This window comes from Tyto alba, unplaced genomic scaffold, assembly GCF_018691265.1.
Source record: "Tyto alba isolate M040663 unplaced genomic scaffold, T.alba_DEE_v4.0 Super-Scaffold_19, whole genome shotgun sequence".
In the NCBI taxonomy this organism is placed as follows: Eukaryota; Metazoa; Chordata; class Aves; order Strigiformes; family Tytonidae; genus Tyto; species Tyto alba.
Window position 1 is genome coordinate 13,066,284 of NW_024881281.1, and position 21,082 is coordinate 13,087,365.

Consider the following 21,082-nt stretch of genomic DNA (forward strand, 5'->3'; position numbering starts at 1 on the left):
GAAAAATAACCCTCTTACTGTGAGATAGATATCTATATATATATGTAAAAGAGTAGCTGCTGATAAAACACCTATTGTGCAGTGGTTCATGTATCTGTCTATATGTATATGAATATTGAACAACTGTACAATAAGTGTTTTGTCAGCAACTACTCTTTTACTTCTCCCAGGGATACTAACATTATTAAAACCAAATGCAACTGAAGTGACATGAAAGCCAGTATGCTGAAAAAGCCCACAGAAAGTCTCTGTGATGGTAAGAGCACACTGATGCAGTTTTCATTGTAGTTTTCCAGAACTATTTTTCACATACTTAAATCCCATCAGCCCCCAAGTCTGAAGTCCTGAACAGATTAGCTCCAAGCTGCTAGCCTAGCCCTGCAGTCTTAACCACCGCAGTAACAACATTAACCAAGATCTTTGGTACTTTGAGGGTACCTTTGTGCCTGGTAGTAACTGCTTAACAGGTGAAAGAAGCTCTGGATGCCTGAAATGCTGGGGTTTGTCATGTGCAAAGGTAACAATATGAATTCAAACCTTAATGAAAGGCTTAACACCTCCTTCCCTGCCAGAGGGGCCTAGTTTTTCCTTGTGAAGTCCAAAAGAATGAATTAAACTTCCTCAGCACACAAGCCAAATGACTATCTCCACACATAACTAGTACAAACTATCAAGTGAGAACAACAAGAAGTATCTCAAGGAGTAGTGTCCAAACGGTATTTAATTTTGCAGTAAAATCTTATAATGACCTTGAATCTGCTGTCAAACAACTGGAACACTACGGGAATTGGGGCCAAGAGCCATTCAGCTACTGCACGTTACATGTTTTGTTCTTCTGGAGAAGTAGGACAGCACTCCAGACCTTCAGCAGTTTACTGATACTTCTGAGACGCATGGTGAACAGAAGATCTGAAAGGTCTTATTTACTTCAAATGTGAGGCATGGCTGTATCCAGTCTATTTCCTTAGGAGCCTCAGGGTATTCCATGTTATTTACCTGTTCTTGGTCTCCTAGAACAGATACTCCCAGATTCCAGCTAAAGCACACAAGCCAGACTCCATGTGGGATCCTTGTCCCTCAACTGTTTCAGAAGTGAAATAACAACATTGATGAGCTGTGCTGTCTACTTCCACCTGACCAGTACCCACATTTACAACCAAAAAAATCCCTGAAGTGTAATTCCAAAGTACTTTGCTCTTCATATTCCATACTCTCTAGCAAAAAGCACTACTTACACAGAGGCATACAAAGTTTGATATTGCAATTCATGATTTATAGAGTTTTGAGTGGACAGTTAATATTTATACAGCTCCATAACTAATTTCTTAAAGTGAGAAACTGTAAACTGAAATGTATTGCTTAAGTCCTTATCTGGGAGAAGGGCTGCTAGCATCAACCTGACTACACGGCAGCAAGGCCAGCAGCAGCTGTAGGAACTAGCTTTTAGGCAAGAAATACCTCCTCTGCACGTAAGAGTCAGATGATGATTGACCATCGACAAATACTTTTTTTGCTTTCTGTCCCCAAAACAGATTTTCTCTTCTCCAACCTTCCTGGTCCTGACAGAATTAGGAAGGTACTGAACAGAAGATGCCCACAAATAAAAATCTAGCAGTTATTGCTTTTTCTTAACATTCTAGATTTTGAGGTACCATAGGAAGCACAGCATCTGAATTATACTTCTCCAGTGATTAAATCCCATAAAGCCTGGTAATGCTTTTGAAAATAGGCTGTCAATTTTGTCATTAACTTATTCCCCTCTACTCCACAGTACACAAACGCTCTACCCTCCTGGTATTTTTCTTACCTCTCATTTGTATTTCTTGCTGTTCCCTCTCTTTCTTGGCTTGAATGGCAAGAAGGCGCCTGCTCTTCACAGCACTGACCATATCATCAGCTTCTATTTCTACCCGGTGCTCTATTTTCATAATCTCATTTTTTTTCTTTTCATTTCTTCCCATCATATTCTCATCTTTCCCATTCTCCTTGTTCTTGGCCACCATTTCTTTCCGCTTCTGTTTTTCTGCTCTCTTCTTGTCATTTTCTTCCTTCAGGATAGCTAGGCGCTCCTTCCACAGCTCAGCTGATGTCTGCTGCTTGGCCTCCACATGGTCCTGCACCGAGTATGTCATTAGAATCCGGTGGCACAGCGCTCCAAGTATCTGCAATTTCTCTTCAGGAGTCAACTCAAAGAACTCCGATGTCTCCAGTTTCTCTAAGAACTCATCCTGTACTTCATTATCCTCAAAAGCTGCCGAATCCTTGCTTTCATCTACATTATCTGAGACCTCACTTTCCTCTTGCACATCTGACTTCCGTAGGCATAGGCGAACCAACTCAGAAGCAGAATGCAAAGTAAGTGGTATTTCAGAAAGCTTCATTCCCAGCTCAGCGTAATCTTCAGCAATTTCATCCTGCAGCAGGGTCTGCAAGAGAATGACCAGTACTCGGTTCAAATAAAGGAAGCCTCCCTTTTCTGCACAAAGTGCTTCCATCAGGGAAACTGCTGTAATGGGATACTGAGCATCTGGCATCAATAAGCCTGAGTAACAGCTTAGGAACTCCACCACCATGGCAACATCCCCGAAGAGCGTATTAGGAAGTCCTTCTGGGGTATCAACCAGTTTAAAAGTAGGCAAGGTCTTCCCTTTAAGATCTTGGTCCTCATATCTTTTCTGTTTTTCCAGTTTTTCCTTCATCTCCTTCTCCTTTCGTTCCTTTGCTCTCTCCTTCAGTTTCTCTTTCAGTTTCTCCCTTTTCTTCTTCATGTACTCTTTTCGCTGCTCCTCTGTCATGGTGGCCCATTTCTTCTTGTGCTCTAGAAGTTCATAGCGTTTCTGTACTAAACCTCGCAAATCCTCAGGGAGACGGGCACGATCCTCATTTGAGAGTAACCTAGCTGTTTTGGAGATGATGCAGGAAAGAGCACTTTTTTTGTCTTCCCGGTCCTTGTTTTCTTTGTAATAAGCAATGAGATGGAGTGCTGCAGGAGGCAGATGTTTCTGGGGTTTGCTGGAAGACCTAGGGGTACCTCCAGAATTCCTGGGAGCCCTGGACACCTTAGTGGTACCTTTAGCCATGTCCAGTAGTGTAATTTGTTTCATTTTCATCTTGGGGGTCTTCAAGCCTGTCCTAGGAGACTTTGATTTCCCCGATGACTTCTGTCCATTCAGAACCCTTTTGCCTCTTTGCTTTTTGTCCAAGGATTTGTTGCTGCCTTTCCCCAGCCGGCTCTTTTTTGGAATGTGAAAGTTAGTCCCAAGTTTGGCAGGTGACACTATTTTCATCACCTCTTCCAGCTCCTCTTTAGGACATTTTGAATTCTTAGAGTTCTTCACCTTCAGTGGAGAGTCAATAATAGTTTTCTCCAAATGCACATGGCACCACAGAGTGGGGCTCAGCGGCTGGCCCAGGGATGATCCATCAGCTTTGGATTTCTTAGGTGGTTTTCTGTCAGGTGATCGAGAGCTCTTCCTCTTGGTTGAGGGGTTGAGAGTCATATACTAAAATTAAATAAATAATTATTTTGTATTAATACTTAAAGATTACCTAGATCATTTTCTATGAATTATTTTTGCCTGTGTTCATTCTAAATATATTTTTCCAATGAACAAGGATAACAGGCTTCTGCAACAGCCTTCAATATTCTGCACTGTAGTCACTATGTTGGTTATGAGGGCACTAGTTCATTCCAGAAAGTTCACATTTAGCTTTATAAAATGAAACACTATAATGTAGTAGGAAACATTTCAAATTCATTCCATAAACCCACTTTGTTTCTACTCAATAGGTTGTAGGGAGGGAGTTTGCCTGGAAAATGCTGACACTCATTTCAAAACTATTCCTCTGCTCAGAGATTTCTTACTGAGTCTTGTAGGGTTCAGTCCCGGACCCCACCCAGAGGACAACAGAAGAGGCACAGAAGTGACAGGTGACAGTTCAGAGTCTGGTTTCTGAACTGCCTGAAAGCATCTGGAATGAAGGTGAGACAGAATTCAATTCTGAAGTGATGTGATTGAGTATCTGACTAGTTTTAAGCTGCTGAAATAACCTACCTGACAGCATACTTGTAGCACAAAACAGTTTAACTCAGAGCCAAAGTCCTGAAATCAGTCTATCTCAGCATCTCAAATTCAGTTTCAGGATGCACCCAGAATACTAATATATTTCAAGAAGTGAAAAATAAAATACAAGGATGCAACCTTTAGGTTATAGATAAAATTACCGGAAAACAGGGGCTGAAAATTTGAGATTCATTAGCAATAAAAAAAAAAATCGACAGTGTTAAGCACAGCAAAAGGTGCAAACATCTCATAACCATTTATTTAAGAACAGACATACACAAATGTGATCAAGTTAAAGACTGCCATACGAATATTCAGATTTTCTGGCTCACACATGTTCACTCTTGAAGGCTTTAGTTTAAGAGCCCTCATTAGCCCATTAGAGAAATTTTTACTGAAGACTGCACAATCACCAAACCCAGCATCCGCATAACTTCATTCTACAAAAATTCTGTGTTGAAATCTTTGCTGAAGAGAATTACCTAAGTCAAAAGCATCTGGTATTGATATGAATCATGATAATTACAAATTCACTAATATTAGACTATTAGTTATACTGTATATCCAACTGTCACTTACACACAGTTATTTTGTCAGAACACTAATTCTGGATTAATAAATTCTCCAGCCACTTCCCAAAATATAAAAACTCAGTATAAATTCAATCTTCATGACAAGTGGGAAACATGCTATTGAAAGTGCCACCCCTAAATATAAAGCTAAGGACTTCTGTAAGTCAAACCAAAGATGTTACAGTTGTGTATATTTTCTTATACTAAGGGTACACCTCCATCCATCAGTGCGCTGAATAAAAGAATTTGCAGATCATCAGCAAATACTTTAATTTCTATTAAGGCAGTGGCCCCAAATACTACAGAGCAAGGGTAAACACAGCTCCAATATGAATAATTTATTTTTCCCTTTAAGCAAATTTACAAGCATCCAGAAGAGTCCAGAGAAGCTTGCTTGAAAAGGGTGTTCTCCTGATGAGGAAAAAGGGATATAGCAAATATTTCTCTTCTAGTTTTAGAACACTTGACAAAGACTAAGTCCATGAAAAAGCAAGTTTACTAAATGAACAAAATATTGCTTTTACACCCAGAAGATTCCATGATAAGTCACTTACTCAGTTAACAGTGTATTTGGCTGGTCATTACAAAGGGCTGGAAAAAACCCACCCCTGCTACTTAAGAGTAGTCAGTACAAAATTTGTGGTATCTGCCATCACTCAATCCCTCGCCATACAAGAACCAAACATCATGAAGTCAAACACATACAGCTTTTGCACTGAAACCATGAAAAGGGCCCAATACTGGCATTACCAGGTACTGACTGTAGCTCTTCCATTTGTCTGACAGCAGAAAATCATGTCTTTACTTGTGGGAAAGTAATGCAAACTATTGGGGAAAAAAAAAAAAAAAAAACCCACCCACAAAGGCAGTTACACCTCAAATTTTCAAAGTGGACCACTGTTTCAGACATTCAAGCTATGTCACCTCTCAAAGGGTCAATCTTCAAAAGAGTAGGCCTTCCTGCTCTGCATCTCTCTAAGATGATGTAAGCTTGGGAGCACCAAAACCCGACTGGCACACTGAAGTCTGTGCCAAGACCGTTCAAGGATGGGGAATGGGTGAAAAAGCAAAGGAGGTACTTTTAGGAATTCTTACCTTATGTGGGTCAAGCAAGAAGTCACTAAATTTACTGGGGAGAGAGTATTTTTTCACCAATTCATCCTCCACTACCCACGGGGCATTCTCACATGTGCCGGCCCGTAGCGCGTTGTGACGGATGAAGTACCTCAGGATCTCCTTGTTGGGAGGACGCTCTGTACGGACTAAGCTATCTGCTGGTACATTGCTGATGATCTTGGAGATAGAGACAGACTGTTAACATTTAACTTCTAACCACTCCATAAATATATATCGTACGGCTAAAAGAAGCCGTGACCATTGTACTGCTTCATGTCCACAAGCTCTTTGCTCTTTAAAAGCTCTCTTGCAAAGACTCAAAACAAACCAAACACAACTTGCAGGATGGAAACACACAATAGATTGGTAGGAGATTCAGTTAGCCAAAAAAGTAAAACACATCAGTTTACGTTGCAGATTTCTTGCCAAAGCCCACTGCACTGCTTTATTTCTGACCCCTCTCTGGCTTGTGCTTGCTACCAACTTAAAAGCTTTTACAAATTAATGTTTTTTTCCATTTGTATTTTTTTCCCCCCCCTGGAGACCAGATGAGTAGTTCTGCAAGTGGTACTCACTAAACTGAGGTCAGCACTGCCTCTCTCTTGTCAAATTAGCAAACATGACAAAAAGTATGCTGCAGTGCTGCAGCTACAGAGAGCTCCCCGAGGCACAGCTATGTACGACTCTCATAGAAGCTCAGACAGAACAACAGCAGCAACTGCCACTCGCGATTTAGCCAGTCTACCTCTGACCAAGTTTCATTAACTGCCTGACCAGAGATTAGCCACTTAACAGCAACTGCTCTAAAGCTGCTGTAGCACTGTGACTCAGTGTGTGGTACCAACGAATTGTCAGGTGTTTCCACACACAAAACCCAATGATATACAGAAACAGCCAGGCTAGCCAGCCTCCCAGGCAGCTACAGCCATCCTGCTTCCAATACCACAGCTTCAGCAGAAAGCACTACACTGTTCTGTATAGACACACCAATAGTGATTATTTAATTAAATTTGCATATTCATGTTATAATAGAAAGGATTCAAGCGGACAACTCACCTTATCTTCATTTTTCAGCTTGACATCATATTTGTGTGGCAGGAATTTAGGTGGAGCCCACTTCCTTTCTTCCTTCTTCAAAGAAGTGGGAAGTTTCCGAGGAGACCTACGTGCTCGATCGTCTGATAAAGCAAGGTAAGACATTAAGTGTCTTAGCATTAGAGTCAAAAAAATAAAAAAATAATTAAAGAATCTAGCCTATTGCTGGACTGGGCACTCCACCCCTTGCTATCTATACAATGTTTGGTTAAACTAGAACATCAGGAAAAAAAAAAATCCCAAATTGGGTTTCAGAAATATCCCAAAGATGCAGGCTAGAAATGGAGTCCCTGAACAGCTCTGAAGCAGGTGGTAGCACCTATCTTCAAGGAGTATGAAGGACTACTTGCAGTATTTAAACCCCTCTCTCAGACAGTAAAGCTGCAACTACCTATGCAAAGGGAGAAAATGTCTCTAAAATTAATGAATGGGAAACAAATTTCATAACCTAACCAGTGAACTGCTTAGGGAGCTCCTGCCGAGAGCCCTAGCTGTGTCTGCCAAGCCACATCTGAAATATTCTACTGCAGGAATTACTGACTAAATTAAAGTAACTTTTAAAGTCATTTAACTTTGGTGGCCATTAAGTGTTCTACAGTTATGAGCCCTATGTGTATGGGCTAGTTTAGCTGGAGATTTTAAGCATATTTATACCACCAGTCTTTTTATTCTCAAGAGAGACCTAACTGAAAGAATACAGAGGCATCACATCTTCTTGCTAGCTGGTGTTGAGCCTATTATTTCCATATTAAGGTTGCAAATATTTATCATTTAAGACAAAATCCAATCTTACTAAAGAAAGTAATCCCCAAATGTTTTTATGTTTATGGCTATGACTTAAAGAAAACACTAAAACAAGCATGATGGATGTATACACGGAATACAAGTAGATGCTAGACGTCAGACTTTTAAATATATATAAAAAAAATAATTGCCACATTATAAGCCCTGTAGCATTTAAGATGCAGCGGCATTATAGCTTACATGGTATAAAACCAAGTTCTGTCCCCCTACATCTTCCAAAGTCAGTCACCTTGAGTTAGGGTACAGACCAGAGATGCTACAGGCTCACTATACCACATACAGAATGTGCAGCTGCTTCCCATATTAGTGCTACATTTCAGATAATGCAATGTAGAATCCTCTGCTCCAAGCATCAATCACTCTTTATAGAAGTTTTTCTTTAAAATAAAACCCCCTGAATTTTGTAACAGTGATAATGTGTGAAAAGTGACTAATCCTCTCATTGCAAGTCAGGCTTTATTTATTTTAACTTTTATCTGCTTTGGTTCCATATTTGTATTTAAAAATCTTGCTAAGTTCACAAATACTGAACTATGGTTTTCTGTTGAACAGCACAATGGAAGTCACATACAAGACACTTCAAGCTCTGTAAAAGATCTGTTCTCAGAGATCTGCTTCAATGTCTTTTAAGCAGCTGAATGTTACCTTTGCTGGATGTGAGTACCACGCATAGCAAGCTTATGTTTAAGAGATAGCAATGTGTTACTTGGTCCTGGCTCCTACTTTGAAAGACTCTGCTGCCTCTGCAACAGGCCTGGAAGCAACCTCTCCTTTTGTGATTTATTTTCTAGATTCTAGAAATAGGGATGACTACACTGAATTCCATCAAACAGCACCTGGATACTCAGCGGTTGGTGAGAAGAATCACTATACATTTCTTCTTGAAGTATGCTTTTTGTAAAATAACTTTATTTGTTGTTGCATTGTATTGTAATAAAGCTTACACTCACTACACTATTAGAACCCTCATAAAGCATCCATATGCTATTGTCTCTTCCTATTCACCACTTTTTTTTCCAAAGCAGTACGAGTTCCAAGAATAGCTCAAGCTGCAGAACCTGCCTTCAACAGTTCACCATCCGCTTTCAAGACTAGCCTTTCCTCTCACTTCTGCAAATTTTTCCAGAGTTCACTCCCTAAGCAACTAAAAATACAAAGCCACTTCAGACTGCACATTTTAAGCAATAAAGCTGGTATAAAGCTTCTGAAGCACAGTAGACTCCTAACCAGAGAGACTGAAGCTTTCTTTCTCTGCCTCTTTTTTCCTCCAACAAAATCAGCAAGTTTGACATAAGCATTAGTAAAATTGCTAAGGTTAACTCTGCCCCCTCGTGTGCGCACAGAAAGATACAGCTCTTACATGACACTGCTATGCAGAGCCTGTTATTGCTTCTAATTGCTCACTCAACCCATCTCACCAGTGGTCAAATATGCAAATTATTAGAAAGAAAAAGTCAAAGTGTGGCTAGGTACCTCCACATACTGTATACAGCATCCTGCAGGTGCAATTCAGGGCCTGAACCCACTAAATGAAACCAAGTCTTTGCTACTCCTGTAGTATGCAGTATAAATGTAACAAATGCTACATAGTTATCGTAATGGATTCCTGAATATAGATTCAGTAATAACTTTACTGTGAACCTATGTTCTATTATAGCCTAGAACAAAATAAAATATCCTTTCAATAAATACATACGTACAAGGAGATGAGTTAAAAGAATGAGTGTTTACTGCTTTTACTGATTACATTATGATGCTGCTAGCATCTTTGATTGGAAAATGTTGTGGCTCATCTTTTACAGAAAGGGTAGGACAGTCCCAGTTTACAGGACAGATAATAAGATGAGTCAGAGATTGAAAAAGGCACAGGAATCCTCATTCCTGTAGTATTCTTCCAATCTCAGAGCGCTATACTGGCAATGTCAGCAAGAGCACAGCTGAACACAGCTGCTTAGAATACCGTACAGCAATGAACAAAAGATTATGGTAGACCTCTCTAAACACCCAAGCCCAAAAAAGCTGATGTAAATTTGGTCAATGAGCATTTTAAAACTAAGAGGTACTTTCCATGCCTTTCAACAACAACAAAAAGGGGAAAAAAACCCCATGCATTAGTCCCTCTCCAATTGCTACTACTGTTTCAAAGGATGAATATAAGGCCAGATTGTTTCTTTAACACTTTTTTTCCTTCCTGGTTATACAGAGTACCACAATGAAATTAAAACAGCTCATAACTTTTTCCACTACCAATCAGAAACAGCTGACAATTATTAAGCTTGGGACTAGAGTTTGGTAAAACTTGTTTTCCACTCCTGATTTTGCTATTAGCTTGCTGGGCTGTTTCCCGAGTTTCCTCTTCTCCATATTACAGAAGGTTCTATATACACCTTCCTCAGATGCTGAAGTGGCTATTTACAAATATAAGCAGTTTATTACATTTATATGCCTTTAAAATTAAGCTACCCAGATTAGAGTTATGCTGCGGGGTTGGTTTTATTGTTTTAAAACACTTTCTGAAATCTCTTTTAAAGAATCTTATAATTATAAACCTTTAGGAAGTTACACAGGACACGAAACTAATTTTTTTTTTTTCCTCTTTTAACAGTACCTTCTCAGAGTCAAGAAAAGCCTTGGACATCCACTGTTTAGTTCTGCAGCAAGGAGGAACAGATATGAAAGAGGGGAACAATGTTTCAAAGCATGCTTTATTTTGAACCCTTAGAAAAAAAAAATAATATGCATTTTTCTGCATGAATTTTGTCTCAGCATTTGAAAATTGGAAAGGGGATAAACCAAAATAAAAGACAACCTTATTTTTTATATCAACTGGGGACATGAAAGAGAATTAAAGCTTGTCTCCGACTGCAGAACAACAGGCTTTAAAACTAGAGATGTTTGTTCTGAGGATGAACATCACAGCAGAATGTTATGATTCTGCATGAACTTTTGCTGTGTGTGTTCCCCCCCCACCTCCCACTGTTTTTTTTTAATAAATACACCTCTTATATTTTCAAAGCTTATATATTTCATGCATAGCTTTCGGTATTACACCTTAGAACGACAGCACGTTTTCTGCTTTAAAACAGGCAAGAACAGTTGAAAGCCAACAGCATTGATGTCGCCAAAGCTGCACCACTAACAATGACCATTTCAGGATTTTCATTACATAACACTGTTTAAACATCACATACAACATTCACAGCCCAGGTCCAAGACATACATAAATTCAAATACTCACAAGTGCTACCTATTGGCATGCTGTCTTACTACTTACTCATACTTTCCCTCCTGTTGTCATCCTCCTTCAGGATAGCTTCCTTCTGGTTGTCCTGAACTGCCTGGCTGGAGTTCTCCTTGTCACTGGATGGGGAATCACAGGCTCCATCAGATTTCTTTTCTGAGGCCTCCTCATCAACTTTCTCTAGGGGATGTATTCTCATAACTTTCACAGGCAACGTCTTCTCCTTACCAACCTGCACATAAATATTGATGAAAAGTGAACCTGAGCAGGACACGAGAACTAACAAGCTTTAATACTATGAGGAAGGAAAAAAAGCAGCTAAGACCTACAAACCTTAATTTGGCAAAACGCTTAATTGACATCCTCTTTGAGAGAGACTCATGACCCCTCTCATGACACAATTACAGGATTTCTTTCTACTATTCCTACCTGCAAGTTCTGTACAAATTGCTGAGAACTGCCAACCCACGAGTTTTTTCCAGTGTTTAATAATGCTGCTTTCTCAACCTAAGTAAAGAGTGTGTGTGCAAGGTGAAAGTGTGTTCTCTCAGCAGCCCCAGTTGAGAGAATGTCCTAAACAGACTGCTAACAGAGAACATTTTATAACTTTCCCTTATTTTTAACAAGTTTGAGTTTTCCCCATCATTCCCAGTTTTGGAAGGAATTTTCTAATCATTAGAACATCATTAGAGATTTGCAAGCAGTTGACTTAAAGCCACATTAGTTTAAGACTACTACTCCTTCTGGGAACATGTTAGGTGAAATGATTACAGTAGATTATAATTTTTAATTTATTTTAATCAAAATATGTATTTTTATATATAGTTAAATATATACACAGACCATCACATAATTAAGCAGTATAACAAATATATCTCCATTTCCCCAAGCACACATATAGCTCAGTCACTTTGCTCTTGTCATTGGTGCGGGTCATTCACATGCTTCTGCTTATGGAACTGTTTTTTGCATTCAAAAGCAGGTGTCATCACTGCGATTCTATAGAAAATAAATTCTCACCATCTTTCTGATAATGTAAGTGGCTAACATTCTTTCCATTTCCTGCCTTTAGATGTGCAAAATTAGCTCTGTGCAAAAGCATGAGATAAAATGGAAAACAGATCCTTACCTCAAAGTCACACTCTTCTCCCACTGCAAATTTGGTCATGATCTCCAGCCAAGCTGCATCCACCAACTTTTCCAAAGATACAGTGTTGTGGTGGACTATTTCCAGTACCGGTTTCTCATACCAGATGGGGAACTCCTCCTTCAAGCTGAGCAAGCACATAAGAAGTTTTCATTATTCAGGGAATAAAAGCCAAAATGCAAAGTAGCCTCCCATTTCACAATTCCAGGAACATTAACAGGCAGGACAATGTTTGAGGCAGATGCCACATTAGCATGCAAACATCTAAGGGCTTTTTGCTGCCCTCCCCCCAGCACCCCCCAAAAAGCGTTAATTGGCATGACAATACAAATTGTACTTGTCCTTCTGAGAAGGAAGACCATAAAGCATTCTGGAAATGCAGCACTGATGGTGAACCCTTTCTTGCTGGTTATTACTGCCTCTCTTTAAGGTGTTAAATATATACCAAGACCATGTCATTATTCCGGGTCTTGTTACTTTAAAATTTTTGCTTCCAACAGTAACACGATGCTGATGAACATTTAGCATTTCTTTCTTCCCAAACAGACTGCTAACACAGTAAAGAAGATAGAAGCAGGCTTACACAGTTAAATTATCTTTCCAGAGAAAAATATTTTGCGTGTTTTGCTATGTCATGATCTTCAATTTTTTACATTCAAAGAAGATAAAGTACTATTACAAATTTACTTGACTGATTTGCTTCCCAAAAGATCAGGTCAGTTGGCTGATAGCAGCGCTATGAAATGTATTGCATAAAGTTTTCTGGCTAAAAAGTAAAGTCCACTTCAAGTTACTGTAAGGAGAAACAAAATACTCCCTTTTTCCAAAATCGTTTTAGCTTCCCAGATTCAGGAATCCATTGCTGACAATCCTCAACTGTATTTGCTGTTCTACAACTGCCATGAACAAATGTATCCCTTTAACAAGCTGCCTAAATTAACTTTTTTCATTCAAACTATTGTCAGGTATTAAAGCATCCAGCAAACTGCTAGGGAAGCTTTTAATCCCATTTCAAAGAGACAAAACCAAAATCTCATTTCACAGAGTCTTTTTTTTCCCCACATTTAGAGACTACAGCTAAATTTGTTATTGAGAAAGCTTACATTTATAGTTCATTTACATTTCTTAATGTTTTCAGAAGTGACCAACCAATGCAACATTTGTTACCAAAAGTAAACTACACTAGACCAGTGCTTTTTGACTCAGGATTATAATTTATGGAGCTAGCTCTGTACCCTCCTCAAACAAGAACATTAGGGAAGAAAGACTGAAGACAATAGTGCTTGAACCCACAGATAATTTAGGACTATTAGCAAATAGTTTTCTTATTTGTTGCCTTTAAGGATTCGATTAACCTTAAATGATGGGGAATTTCTCCTCAGGCTAAGGCTATTAACTCTTTTGCCAGTGAATCAGACATGTGGATTCTTCATGAGAGCCAGCAGAAAATTTAACTTCTTCGGTAGTACTGCAGACAATCTCCCCAGTTTAAATCCAGGAAAAAAAAGTCACAAGATTCCAAGTCATCAGTTCCCAGAACATATAAATATGCCATTTTTTTGGCATAATTCTTACAATTTGTTAATCACAAACTAAGTTATGTATGTCGGTTGAGCCAATGACTTGCACCTTTACAGAAAATTCACTTCTATGGCAAGGGTCACTGGATCTCAACCAAAGATTCCACGCCTGTGCTGCCTGCTGGAGGGGGAGGTCAGGGACCAGCAGCCCAGAGGAACACTTCGGGTGAACAGAGTCATGGCTCTTGATAGTTTCCCTCTGTTCTTTACTGTTTCAAGTAGAGCAGATCCCCCCCCAAATCTCACTCCAAAACAAATTTTTTGTTTAGTAAAACAACTGATTCCAATGCAGATCTGGAAAAAATAATTACAGCTGTAGACCTGGCCAATGTGAAGCACTTCAATGGCCTCTTTTTACCGCATTTTTACTTTAGCTCCTTCAAGATTTGTTCCCACCCCCCACCCGAAAAATTCCCATTACTCAAGGGGCTTTAAAATACACCAAGTACCATATGCTGAACTATTTTGGTTCAAGTAATACCAAGATACAACACTAAACAAGTACATTACTCAACTGCATTAGTGATGGCATCAAATTTGTACTTGATTTGCTTTCAGCTCCAGAATCCCCAGATCTGGTATCATTCCCAAATCCACTCTCCTGCCCCAATGCCTAAAGATAGACACATACAAATTTCTGCACTGGTACTTACAGCTCAGCAACTTCCTGCTCCTCCTCCCAAGCCTCTTTGTGCGTCAGCTGGCTGCTTCCTGTGCTTTTGCATGTCCATATTCTTTCGCCGTACCTAGCTAAACGCGCTTCGTACTCTCTGTAGAGGTGTCAGCTCAGGAAAACAGGATTTATGCAGTGAAGAGCATTATCACAGTAACACAAGACAACCAAATTCAATTAAACCCTTACTATCGGAGTGCACAAAGGCTGAGGATCTCTACAGCACAGCTTGACCCTGCATCTACCTTTGAGATGCTGCATTAAATCCAATATGTTTCCAGACCGGGATGCACCAGAGCTTTCTGCAGCTGAAATGCCTTCCTGTTCAGCACTGACATGCAGAAGGTGCCACAGCACCATCAGTTCAGCTGAACCACACAAGGGGAATACACGTGGCTGAAAGTTTTGTGGCATCACTAAGTTACTTCTCAGCTTTTCTAGTCCGATTCATCGGAAAACAGCACAAACAACATCACAAGCACACACAGGAGACATGGCGTGGCCTAAATGCTTGCCAATAACCACTGGGGAACTACTACTATTAATGCCTTAGGGTGGTGTTACAAACTCTTGATGCAAATTACCAGTCTACCCAGTACCCCTAATCTTTTTGGGAAAAAACCTAAAAGCTTTAAAAGTTAAATCACTAGAAAGGCCACCTTTCCTTTGGTTTCCAACAAAAGAAGCCTCCTGGGTTAGCACAACATGAGGATCTTTCTCACCAACTACATTACCTGTTTCCCATACCACAGTCTCAAGGTCAAGTTATTCTGGCCGTTAGGATTAATGGGTACACAGGCAAGTCACCCTGGTGCGCACAGCATTATGAATTACAGCATTAGCTACTCTGTTGTAAGCATCTGTGGCTATGCTCTACCCATTCCACCTAAGCAGTAACTAGCTGTCAGTGTAAACAGATATAAGCTACATCATACTTTCTATGTGCTGGCACAATTATCAGAAAAGTTAGCACAGTGGAAATCCATACCAATTTACCCCATGGCAGCCTGCTTAAGTTGTCATATGCTTCCCAATGGTAATTTAAGTGGAGAAATTATAAAAGAGGCAAGAAAAGCATCGTTCCCTTCTCCTTCAGCATGCTCTCCAGCAGAAAAGCAAACACAGAGTACAAAGCATACTTGTAACCCCTACAGCAGCTCAGCCCGCTGCAGCACAAGTGCTAATTATGAGAGTCTCTGTGGGAACACATAGATTGCTTCATGTTCCTGTTAAGGCAGAACCATGAGACACAGCGTCACTCACCATATCCTGCATATGCTTTGTCTTTCAAGAAAATTTTCGTGCAACTTTTTTTTTTTTTAAGATTCCTCTTAGGAAGCCAAATTACAACTCCAACAAAGTCAATTTTCTTGGACATTTCTTTACAGCCCCAAGGTAAAGCACAACAAGGTACAGAAGCTGCACTGTAGATGCTGATATACAGGTATCTTACAGCCACAGCAACTGGTGCAATGCAAGAATAAAAGCCAGGAACGAAGCCACCTCCAGTGGAGGTGCCACTGCTGACAGTATTCCCTCTGCCTGGATCAGGTCTTAAAAGCAAGGAGAAATCCTGCTGTTCCCCAGCTTACCTGCTCTTAAACAGTGATCTGACAAGTCATCACACCACGAAGTTTTGAGCCCTCTGGCCAATTCTTACCCCACTCCGAGGTTTCAAAGACAATCAAGTTTCCATAGAAACAAGAGATACAGGGCAGGGGCAGGAAGCACCATCGCTGCTGTGCAGCAAGTGGCAAGGAGTAACCACAGCTTACAGAGGAACTCATTTGTACAGCACCACCAATCAGACCAGAAATGTGACTTTAACAAGTTTTTGTAGTGATACTGAGCTAGGAGGCAAGAAAAAAAAAAAAGGAAAAAAAAAAAAAAAAATCAAACAAGAAGCCAGGAGTCCTCCTTGTATTTACAGCAACTAACCACTTTAATAACTAAATTGCAACCATACTACTACTCCTTTCTATGCCTTTCCCACAAAAAGGAGAGATAAAAGCAAATTCAATCTTCACAGTAGACAGGAACCTAAACATACAAGCAACAGCAGTCTTCAGCTTCATTCAGCAACCTTCACTCTGCCCTAGGCTCTCCTCCTGTGTGCCTGTGGACACCACCTAGATAAGAAGGACTTGCAGTTGCCATAACATGAGAGATAAGGGAAAGACACACTTCTTAATAAAGATGACAAACACACTACTTAATAAACCTTCCGTAGCCTAACTATAAACAAATATTTGAGATACGGCTGGGAAATAAAATTACGGTCTTCTTCCCTCCTCCATCTATCAACTTTCTTTTCTCTAGACCTGTGAGGAGATTCATTTCCTTCCAGCAGGGATAGCAAATAAATGCTGATGTCCAGTTTAAAAACAATTGATACATTTTTTTTCCTAACACCATTTCCTACACTGACAGGAAGATCCATGAGAATTTTCTCTAAGAATTTTCCCCTCCTTGTACACATCTATGAGAACAAACTTAGCAGCACTGTATCAGCACCCATATTTTTCAGATCAACACTGAGTTTAAAAGCAGCAGGTATAGCAATTTCCCTGCCCAGCTCAGCTCTGCCTCTCAAATGCAATTTAATTCCACCTACAGCTGGTCAGCTCATCTAACACTGACCCCTGAACACATTCCTTAACCAGCACTCAAGACTCATGCCCACAGTGCCCACTCTGCCTTTGTGCTTTGCCATGAACTCCCAAGCCAGGTCCTGCTTTGAAATCCTGGGGCCAGCACAAGGCCAAAACACAGGAGGATGTTTTTGCAAAGTTTACTGTAGGTCACACTTTCCATTACACATACACTATTTGTCCTTTCCACTCAGTTTGTAAACAAACCCAAGAAATTTCAGACTGTTCAGCAGGTCTGACTCCGGTCTACAAGTCAGGGCTTAATGGTATGCTATAACCAACACATCTCTACATTGCTGGAGCTGCCATTGCCACAAATTCCCAACACAACAATAAATAAAAAAAGCCCTGGACAACACTAGCTACTTGTGAACATCAGCCAAAAAACCATGAATAACACACATGTTAAATTAAACAGTTGACTACCCACTGTGTAACAGTTAATACCTCACATCTGTTTGCATCAAACTAAAGATCACTTAATGCTGAAAGGCAGAAAACAAAGTTACAGTAAAAACAAGGGACCCTTTTAAAAGAAAAATGTTTGAAAGTAAACAAGCTAACCACTGCGTAAGATGACTAAGTGCATACATAGTTTACTTCTGCCTGGGTTACTGATGCTCTCCCAGAAATGACTATCAACTCTAAAATAGCTTTAGAGTATCTTAATTGTTTCCACTAGCTAAGAAGGCAAACTTACCAGGAAGGTCGGTACATTTACAAGACACTACTCCCTCTGCGGGCGGCAAAGTTCACCTAGAGCTGCAGAGTGTGACACGACCATGCTTTGGTGCTGCCATCTTTCAGCCAGAGTTTAACCGGCTGGTATCACACATGACAATGTGAACAGCCTTTAACTTGCATGCCAAATACATTCCTCACGTTCTCTTGTGCTGCTTACCATACAAAAACACTAAAGATAGACAGCAAGATTTTATCTGAGGAGGAAAGCAAGATAGCTTCCCAAAACTGTACAGTGATGGATGAAGGAAAGCTCTGGCTGAATAGTCCCCTCTGGCCAGTCCAGGATGGTTAGCTCTCTGAACTGAGCACCTCTTGAGCTGGCAGCATGGTTTTCCAAACTGCAGCTGGTACAGCAGAATACACACTGTAGCAGTCCCACGTTCCAACAAAAGAGATGATCTGCTCATCAGGGAACAAAATTTGGCGTTTGGCAGACACCACATGCTCAGTACATGCATCACAGACCAGGTGCACAGGTGACATAAACCAGACAAGACCATACCACATGTGAAGCATTTGCCTGACATCTCACATCTCAGAGCAGACCCTACAGAGCTCCTCCAAAGATGGGTCTATCTCTGACTGCCCAGCAATCCACCCATCCCCACACCCACACAATTAACAAGGCTCACTCAGACACCAGGAGCCCATGGCTTTGCCAGGACTCAACGGGCTCCACACAGCATGGTTTCTCTTAAAAGGTTTTCAGAGGATTTGGCAGTCAAAGGAAGGCCTATAAAGCTACAAATCAGACCCAAATAAACACCTGAGCTCTGATGACCAGCCTATCTGTCTGCTGCTATGAGACACCTTCTTAACACAAACCCACAGGGCAGACATCTCTCTTCATATAAAATACCCCAATCTCCATTTTTTGTTCAACCCAACCTACAGCTTCAAACCCTAACAAAGGGAGGCTTAAGAACTTTTTTGTCTTTCAAATGCCTCATTCATAGCTGTGCAGCATAAGAACCTGTACACCCTTCAGGGAAAGGGCTGATCGATAGTTTTTCCAGGTGGAAAAAGAAAAGTTCAGGAGAACATATTCTGCCAGGCCTCAGCATAAACACCACCAAGCACTGCTCTGAGCCAAGACTCAGGTACCTCTTGACACACCCCATCTGCAGGCCGTTTCCATCCACAAAAGCCATTCCTCTGAGCTATCTAGGATAAACAGAAGTGGCAAAAAAGAACACCCTCCAAGTCTTTCTTAGGTAACATCTCCCTTCAACTTACTGACTCATTTGCAATTTTCTGTTCTACTTTTTGCCTAGCCTATATTATACACAGTCAACAAAGCAAGACAGAAACCCAACATTACTTAGTTTCTCTTTTTAGCTTCATGACGTCTATCTACCAAGATGAACTTTCTAGAACATGATAGGCTGTCCGCCTCCCACGGCAGCCCATAAAGTACCTTCTCAAAGAGAAGAGCATCTCTCTAGAACCTCAGTGCTTGCATTGGTTTCCTCTTTCCTTTTGAACCTGCAGACAATGACAACCCCTCTGAGGATAAGAAACAGCCCCTTATTTTCTCTTACTGTTACTATCATCCAAGTGTCTGCAGAAGCATGTCCTCCATCTACTGAGAGATCCACCAGAGCCATACCAACAGACTGATGCTCTCAGATAGTGCCCTGTAACTCCTCTGTGCTGTTCCTACAAGGTAGGCAAACCTTAAAGCCAGGTCTTCTTTTACAAAAGTAGCAATTAGGCTTAAACTGCCTTTTTGATCACTAATTGCTCCTCCCAGTGAAAGAGAGAGCAGGTCTCCACCTGGTCTGATGGATGACTGAGCTACTTTCAGTTTGCACACACCACAATAGCAGGGTTTTGAGTCACAGGCTGAATACTTTAATTTAAAATACTGTTAAAAAGGAAACGCTTAATGCTCTACCCAATCTCATTTTATTGAATGCATTAGCAATGCCTATCTGCACTCAGATATACGTTTCCTCTTCAAAAGCTACCTAATCCTTCCTAGGGGCTTTCACTGGCTGTTCTTCATAGTGAAGTAACAAGATACTCTGCAATACAGGGGTCTGTTTAAGTTCTGGAGTCCCTTTGTCTTGCTTGCCACCAAGACCTCTAAGGTATGCTCCTATATTAATGCATTTCCATCTCACTTCCAGTCCTTCCTTAGGTCCTCAGTTCTTCAGATTTTGATCCTTATAACACAAGCAACAAACCAGCCTCCTGAAGCAGCAGTTTGCAGGTTACAGCACACAAGTCCTGCCTGTCCAGCCCTACCGGGGACCTGAACAGTAAAGTAACTCTGCCCTCGTGGCTGTATATCGTCTGTGACAGTTGTCTGCCTTGCCCACCTCCACTTCCTGCTGCTCAAGGACTGTCACACGCTGACTCTTGTGGAATCGTTAAAAATAAATAGGTAAACAAAGTTCTTCACTCAAAAGCAGCCCAGAAGAAGATACATTCAGAATGAAAACCCGAGTTCTCCACAGGCGAGCTTCCTCTGGCGCTACTTTATCCTCCCGCCTATGGCAGTCTCCAGTTTCAGTGCTACCCCTCACCCACGGGAGACACCCCCCACGCTTGTACCGCAAATCCCCTCGAGAACTGCCCCTGCACTGACTGCATTAACCAGCCCCTACCCACCCGCAACCAGCTCCCGGTTCCCGGCTGGTGTCTCGCCGTGCCCGCGCTGCCTCGCCCTCCACCCGCCCGGTGCCGTGGTTCACACCGGGGCAGAGCCCCGCCGGGGAGCAGCCGCCCCCCGCCCGAGCGCGGCGGCACCGCGGGCCCCTCCCGGCGCGGACCCGGAGGAGCCGAACGGCCCCGCTCCGCGCCCGCCCCACCGCGGCTTTGTTCGGCCCCGCGCTGCGCCCCCCCCCCCCGGGAGCACCGGGGCCGCCACGGGGGCCGGTCCCGCGCCCAGCCCCAAGCGGGACCGCTCGGCCCCGGGCCGGCCGCCGCGGCGGGGTGACAGCGGCGCCGCCGGAGCCCGCCCCGGCCCCCTCCCGCGCCCCCAGGACAAGCGGATACTCGCGGGTGCGGAAGGCCTCCTGCGTGTGGGGGATGACGAACCGCTCCCCCGGCTCCCCCGGCGGCAGCGGCTTGGCCAGCGGGAAGGGCTTGCGGCCCAGCAGCGGCGCCATGGCGGGACGAGGCGGGGCCCCGGCCGCTGCCCGCGGATCCGCGCGGCGACCCCGGCGGCGGCGGGACCCGGGCGGGAGGATTGAAAAATGGCGGGAGATTCCCCTCCCCCTCCCGGGCAGGCGGCGGGCCCGGCCTCGTCGCGCGCACCCGAACCTGCCTCCCGCGCCGCAGGGCCCGCCTCCCCCGCCGCGGCCGCGGGAGCCTACTGGCGGGCCGCCGACGCCGCTGGCTGCGGATTGGCCGGGCGGCCTACCAGTCTCTCCGCCTCACCCCGCCCC

General features: G+C 42.3%; 1 protein-coding gene across 1 annotated transcript in view; it reads right to left on the reverse strand.

Moving 5' to 3' along the window:
• The window catches only part of BAZ1B (bromodomain adjacent to zinc finger domain 1B), a 50,444-nt gene extending 29,488 nt beyond the window's left edge, over positions 1–20,956 (reverse strand). Inside the window, exons 1-7 of the mRNA XM_042791407.1 lie at positions 20,691–20,956; positions 14,273–14,389; positions 12,022–12,166; positions 10,926–11,124; positions 6,809–6,930; positions 5,732–5,929; positions 1,808–3,503 (exon numbers count right to left, since the gene is read on the reverse strand). Coding sequence (XP_042647341.1) covers positions 1,808–3,503; positions 5,732–5,929; positions 6,809–6,930; positions 10,926–11,124; positions 12,022–12,166; positions 14,273–14,389; positions 20,691–20,803 — 2,590 coding nt within the window. The 5' untranslated portion in view covers positions 20,804–20,956. The remainder of the gene's footprint in view (positions 1–1,807; positions 3,504–5,731; positions 5,930–6,808; positions 6,931–10,925; positions 11,125–12,021; positions 12,167–14,272; positions 14,390–20,690) is intronic.
• Between the last annotated feature and the right edge of the window lie 126 nt (positions 20,957–21,082).